General features: G+C 39.9%; 1 protein-coding gene across 1 annotated transcript; it reads right to left on the bottom strand.

Annotated features, from left to right (window-relative positions):
• Positions 1-4,110: 4,110 nt before the first annotated feature.
• sumo1 (small ubiquitin like modifier 1) lies at positions 4,111-6,647 on the bottom strand. The gene is made up of 5 exons (XM_075477411.1): positions 6,512-6,647; positions 6,030-6,104; positions 5,333-5,410; positions 5,114-5,185; positions 4,111-4,199 (listed from the first exon to the last, which is right to left on the bottom strand). The coding sequence occupies exons 1-5, from the start codon at positions 6,521-6,523 to the stop codon at positions 4,131-4,133; spliced, it is 306 nt and encodes a 101-aa protein (XP_075333526.1). The 5' UTR covers positions 6,524-6,647; the 3' UTR covers positions 4,111-4,130.
• Positions 6,648-7,384: the final 737 nt, after the last annotated feature.

Genomic DNA, 7,384 nt, shown 5'->3' on the forward strand with positions numbered 1-7,384 from the left:
GTCGTAGTTTTAGCTGTTTTCATGCTGTGTCACCCATGTGTTAAATCTAGTTCAAACGGAGTGATCTGACTCAACATCTGAATGATTAACTGATGCATGTAATGCAGAGTCATAGCTATCTATTTCCTCTTTTCTCAAACAGGTTTTGGTCTGACAAACACGTGGTCTCGGGACTCGGTGTAATTACAAAGACTTCTTCCTGTTCCGTTTCTCCAAAATGAATAAATTCTCTTATTTCCACGTCTGTAAAGTTTGAAGCAATTTCTCAGTCAACATTTGGGGATTTCAGGTATATTGTGTTTCAATTTAAGCATAAATGTTAATATAGCATGTAATTTGTTCCGATGCTACCTTTTGTTCCGATGACCCCACACTGCTTCAGTGATGTTGAGGTCCGGGCAACTAGGCTTTGCTCTCAGAAATCTGTTACATTAAAGCATCTTTCTGACATTACTCACATTTTCTAGCTCTTTTGTTATTCAGGGGAGGTCCATCAGACCTGCTGCCACTGATTTTCAGCCCACTTCTTGTGTCCTTTGGCACAGCTCAGCCTTTTCTCCCTGTTTCCCTTCCTTAAGAACGGCTTCCTGACAGCCACCCTTCCATGGAGCCCATTTCTGATGAGGCTTGGGCCAACAGCAGATGGATCAGCTGAAGCTCCAGATGCATCTCTCAGCTCCTGTGTCAGGTCTTTGCTGGATGTTTTCCTCTTTCTTAAGGACATCACTTTCAGATCTTGTTCATCTGCTGTGGATAGTTCTTTAGGCCTGACACTTCTTCTTCTGTCCTCCACTTGTCCAGTTTCCTCAAATGTTTTAAGGACACACTGCACACCATGCTGAGATATGCCATGTTTTCAGCTAACAGCTCTTTGGGAATCACCTTGTTGCTGCAGAAATCCTGTTTTCTGTCTGTCACACTGTGTTATCTTTGCTGTTTTATTACTCATGCAGCTAAAGAAATGGGAACAAATGATGTGTCTCTGTGACAGGCTGCTGGGAACAAAGTGCCTAAAGATCCAGTTTAAAACGGCTTCTTTGCTAAGTTGTCTGTTCTGTGTGGACACAACACTGGTTCATCCCTTGAGTTAGGAGCCTTTTTCCTGCCTGAATGGTTCACAGGTCAGAGTTAAGTGGCTTAACAAAGAAAAAACACATAAATCTGAACTGAAAACGGCTGAAAAAGGCAGAAAATGTCCAAATAAAAGCTATCGATCGAGACCTCTGTAAAATATTACAGGAAAGTCTGACTGCTTGGAAGGAAAATGTAAAGAAATGAGATCTGGATCAGGACTTCTGCTCCTTTAGATTCATTTACTTTATCTGTTCCATCTAATAGATTTGACTCACTTCCTTAATTTTGTTGCAAAACGACGACTTTTAGTCATAATTTACTCTTTTTTTCAGTATAAAAGCATTAACTTTCCTCACTTTTGTCCTGTGGGATCGTTTGAATCTTAACTAACTGAACATCAGTGTTTTAATCTTGAACTTTTCTGCAAAAAGAACAGTTTTATTACTCATGCAGCTAAAGAAATGGGAACAAATGATGTGTCTCTGTGACAGGCTGCTGGGAACAAAGTGCCTAAAGATCCAGTTTAAAACGGCTTCTTTGCTGAGTTGTCTGTTCTGTGTGGACACAACACTGGTTCATCCCTTGAGTTAGGAGCCTTTTTCCTGCCTGAATGGTTCACAGGTCAGAGTTAAGTGGCTTAACAAAGAAAAAACACATTAATCTTAAAATGCTCAGGTACAAGGACTGGACTGAAAATCAGAAAATGTCCAAAGAAACACTTTGAAAGCTGGAGAACTAGTTATCAATAAAAAAATGAAAAAAAAATGAGTGGAATCTTTTTCTTAAATATTTTATTCAAAAAAAGCAAAAAGCTCATCTCCAGAATTTCAAACCATCTGTATCAACGTTCCTCTGGTGATGGACAGTCCCATCGCCGCACCCGTCCTGCCTGAACCCCCCACCTAAAGGAAGGATTCTAACAGCCAGTCGGGTTAAGGAAATCCAATTGAGGTAACATTTTATTTCACTGCGCACACCTCAGGGGGGTGAAAACCACTGGTGTTGCTTTAACGTCTCCACATCTTTTACAGATGCTGGGAGAACCCTGGTGTGGCGGTAGGATCAGCTGATCCCGGGACTGTGTCCCACAGGTTTACTGCAGCTGCATTATTTAATCCATCAGACAAATATCCGTGATTCTCACCCAACGATTGTGAAACATCTCTTTTGAGGAACTTCTTACAGAACACAGATTTAAGAAAACGGCTTTAAAAGGAAGCGCTGACACCACATTATATCAGGTTCGACTTTTCTTTGCACAAACTGCTGCAGGACAAAAATGATCCGTGTTTAAAGGACTGTTTGACTGTCGGCCAGAAAAGTAATCCTCTAGATTTTGATATATTTGATTACAGAATGAAACCCTCAAACATAAATTAAGGACGACACTGGAGATATTACACATAGCATACCGTTCAAACACACTAATACTGAACAACATATACAAGTAAAGCACATATATCAGTTTTTTTTTTAAAAAATGTTTAAATTGTCAAATGTGATGGTTTTTATGTCAATTTCAGTTTTTTTTAATATCACAATCTTATATTGGTGCAGTTGTTCAAATATGGCACACAGAGGCCATAAATGCAAATGATTCAAATGAACAGAAACAAATGTTTACACACTTTTTTTAACTGTACAGTTTACAAAAAGAGACTGTCCAGTAATCCAGCGATCTGAGCACACACACCGTGTCCAACTCGACTCCGTCTGCTAAATGCCCTGAATGTGATGCAAAGAGGACGCCAACAGCTGAGTGGAATGAACGGCCTCGTGTACAAAAAGACTGCAGCTTCCATGTCATTTAGGAAAAACACCGAGAGGGCACAAAACGACGCTCTATACAAAGAAAATAGGAGGGAAATTAGGAGTATCAAAAGAGGGTTTTTGCAGAAGAAAAACAACTTGATGCATTTGTTGAACTGGTCAAGAATTTTTTTTAAAAACCTGTAAAAACAAATAATAAAGAAGAAGAAATAGAAGAGTTCCTGTGGTTCGTCCTGTGGCTAATAGCTAAAGCACAGCTGGGAGGGAAAAAAATTCTATTTCTTTTAAAGTCCACCTTCTTCTCAAGATTACCAGGCTCTGCTTTAGATGATGTTGCCTTCAGAAATCCAGCCGGCAGTCGGACCTCAGCGGGTCTGCTTCCTGAAATCTGTGACCACGCCCCCTTTCCTCTCTAAGGAAAGGCGCCCAACTCAGACAGGCTGCAGGCCACGGCCGTTCGATTCGCTCAGCAGTGGGATAAGTTAATGAAACAGCCACCGCTGCGTCATTCTGAGATCATTTTGGACTTTGTGGGGAGAAAAAGAACACATTTCAACAGCAGTGTGTAAATGTGAGACATGTGGATGGGACGCTCAGACGTGGGCGGTGGAAGCAGCTCACACCTGCTTCCGCTGGTAAGTGGAAACATGCTCCCTGGTAACCTCCATTTAAAAATAACGACATTAAAAGCTGCTTCTGACAGGCCTAAGAGTGGAAATGGCAACACAAATGAAATGCTTACTTTCTCTGTGGGAACAAATTTGAATCTTGCTGCTCGAAACATGAGCAACTGCTAAAAATCTAAAAGAACGTGTAAACATTCAACTTTTCAGATCTTGAGTGGAACGTTTGGGCTTTGGGACACCAAAATATTCTGGTTTTGTATTTAAAAGAAAATCACGTTGGCTGCCACTTTACTTCCTAAAGAGAAAGCCGACTTAAAGCCGTTTCACTCGTCAATACCGACGACATTTTCCGTTTTGGGTGACCGGTTTAGTTCAGTTTGGAACAGCATTAAAAGCAAAAAGCTCGTCTTTGTAAATGTGGGTCTAAGACTGACGTGGAAGGGTGTTGCTCCAACAAAACGAGCAGCTCGCACTCAGAGAGCCGGAGACCCGCCGCCGTCTGTAGCTCAGCCTCAGCCCCGCCCTCACACATGGAAGCCCGAGTCCAGTCTGTTTTTGATCCAGATGGTTTGAAACGGAACGAAAACACATACATACAAAATAAAAATTTAAAAAAAGATAAGAAAAGGAAAACAAAAGATTCAGAAATGTCGGGGGGGTTTAATCATTCCAAAGTCCGCCGGTCTGTTCTTGATACACCTCGATGACGTCCTCGTCTTCCATTCCCAGCTGACGGAGACAGACAGCACAGACACGGGTTTCAGTTAGAGTTCGGCTCCCCTTAATGTCCTTATTTCAGTTACACTGCTCAAAATCCCATCTGCAGCACAAACATCACAAAGACTATTTACAGAAAACAGTGTCGAGGCACAGCGACGCTCCTTCGCTCTGACGATAAATCCAGAACCGCCAGCTTTAAAAACACCGAATCAAAACGGGAATCTTTCCGTTTCCGGAACCTCCAAAAGCATAAAGTTGTAAGACTTTTGAATGCAAATAAAAATGGGCTCCTCCTTTGGAAGTAAAAACTAAAGGACTTGATGAGACCTTGATTATGATAGAATTCACAGTGTGTCTGTTCTGATTTTTTTTTAACTTCTTCTTCTCTTGTGGCAAACTTAGCGTACGCTGATGAGAAAGGTGCTGAAGACATAAAATGCATCTGGACTAATTCAGTTTGTTGATCCAATAATAAACTGGCAGCCAACTGGGGAATGGGGAACACTCATTTCAAGATGTTTCATCAAATATGAACATAAACTGAAATAATTGATGCACTGAAGGATCCTAAAAACAAAAGAAGCTCCCTCAAACCAACTCATGATGCTGTGGGAAATCCTAACAAGCATTTCCACTATTTTTCTGACGTTACACAAACAAAACCTCTTCAAATTAAACAGCAATGAAAACAACGATAGGCTACAGCCTTCGCTTTAACTACATGGGGTCTTCATACAAGATTCCCAAGAACTTCTGAGCCTGAGTGTAAGACACGGCCCAGTAAACCTGGATCAACAGGCACGTTTATAGTTTAATGAAAGCTGGAGGAGTAGAGGAACATAACACAAGAAGCTCTGCATCAACACGGGTGTCAGCGAAAGGGAAACGTGGCGAGAGGATGAAGCTGTAAGAGACATGTTTACCTCTTTTGGAGTTTGGTTGTCTGCGATTCTCTGCCCTTCGAACAGAAACCTTAGTGTGCTTGCTGGGACGCCCTGAAAACGAACACACAAAGAGACCCCGAACGCTGCTGAGACTGTACGGCAAAGCGTTTCCTCATGATCTAAAGGTTTTAAAAACGGAGGCATTTCTATGTGCTTTACGTACACTACGCCCGTGATAAATCCCCTCCACCCTCTTACCTGTCTCTGGCTGTAAGACTCTTTCAGCTTCTTTAGATGTGTCGTCATTTTCACTTTAAAGTGGATTTCACTGCTGTCCTGTGGCCAGAAAGACAAAGTGATGAGCAGTAGTCCTGTATTTATGCTGGTTGCAAAGTAACACAATTATTTCTGTAAGATGTTGAGGAAAAGGCAGAAACAAGATGGCAGATTGTGAATAAAAATCAAGAAACATTCTGGAAAATATACCACAGAAGAAGAAATATTCTGTTAAAGGATGGTGGACTCATTCCTGACCTTTCTTTCTATTTAACAAGTAAGCTATTAACCATCAAATGCATGACTAAACATAGACATGATGGCAAGTGGAACTGATGTTTCAATTAATTTAATCAAGAAATAAGTTGTTTATTCATTTTGTTAAAGTGAAACAACATAATAAAGTACATCAACACAATTTAAGAGCTTTAAAGCACAGTTACTGTGCATATAAACAGCCACAGTATACAGTGCTTTCTGGCTATATGAAACCTTTTTGCATTTGTACTTTGGTTACAGTAGTGCAGATGGGCTTTTAAAAAAAAATAAGAATAAACGAACCGTTTCCACATAACTTCAAACATAAACTTACACAAGACTCAATGGACCATTCAACTCAATAAATTATTTCATAAAAACGGTCATATTTGCTAATATCACGCGACATGTTAAAACCTACCTGTCCAATCACTTTTAATTTTATGTACTCGCCATCCTTCTTATCCCCTCCATCTTGACTGGATGGTTTTGTCTCCTAAAAATACAAATAAAACAAAGTAAATGCATTTTTTAAAAAAAGAGCAAGAAACGAACAAAAATCTTCTTGAGCAAAACATACACACGAGCACAAACATCTGCAAGGCCTGAGACTTTCACGTTGCTAATTTCCCCCAACTCTTTCTCTCCTGGATCTGGATGCTCCAGAATCTAAATTTAACCAACACCAGCAGTTTCACAGCAATGCTTTAAACCAGATGAAAGGGAAGCTTACTGCTAACAGGTAAATAAAGTGTGAGTTTGAGGCCCGAGGCTACATAGGCTAACAGTTAGCATGTTAAATAACCAGATAACGAGGAAACGGCTACAAAAAATACTAATTAGACATTTTCCGTGTCACACCAGCAGAAAAACAGTTAGGACTCTTAAAAGCTCCCATCTTACCGTGTCTGACATGTTTCTCCTCTCTGTGTGCTGTAGAAAATTCCCTGACAATGGATGTAGCGTTAGCTTTGAGTCGCAGCTGAGACTGGATGTTATGAGGGGTCTACATTTACCGGAAGTGAGGCAACGAGGTGTCTTCAAAATAAGAGCGTGGCTTTAAGTTTGTTTTCGTGAGAATACTACAAAAAATATAAAGAACAAAGTCAACATTAAATGTCTGAAATTACGTTTTACTCTTGGGAAACTGCGGCTTCAAGAATATCACTTTGTATATTCAACAATGAATACCTTCTGCAACACCAGCATTATCATCATAGTTGTAGGAGCTATTTCTTTGTTTTTAGCCATATAAATTAATTTATTTTATATTATTTGCTTAGTTTTTGGTTGATAATTAGCATTTTTGTTTAATTTGAGTTGTTTAGGATAAATTGGTTTGTAATTTATTTAATTATTTTTTTTGTTTGGGAAGTGGGCGTTTCACATAAATACTTGAGTTTTAGGGAGCTCTGGGCGCACTTGGGAAGCAAGCCACGGAAATCAGAGCCAGGAGAGGCAAGAAGGGATCTCATAAAGCTTGTCATGTTCTGTTTTGGCTGCAAAGTCGGAATAAAACCCACGATGAACTGCATTTTTGACGTTTTTGGACCTTATTGCGTAAACCAGAAACCCACAGTGCGTCAAGTCACTATTTGAGTTCTGTTTTAATTTTAGTTTGATAACCTTAAAGACAAAAGTTTTTTCTTTTCGTTTATTATTATTTTCACAGACAAATAGTCACTACAATAGTTTTTGTATTTTTGTGGCCAGCTTTGAATCATATAATAATCTCATTGGGGTTTACTTACAATCTAGTTACTACTAGATGTTAAA

Source organism: Odontesthes bonariensis, chromosome 11, assembly GCF_027942865.1.
Source record: "Odontesthes bonariensis isolate fOdoBon6 chromosome 11, fOdoBon6.hap1, whole genome shotgun sequence".
Classification (NCBI taxonomy): domain Eukaryota; kingdom Metazoa; phylum Chordata; class Actinopteri; order Atheriniformes; family Atherinopsidae; genus Odontesthes; species Odontesthes bonariensis.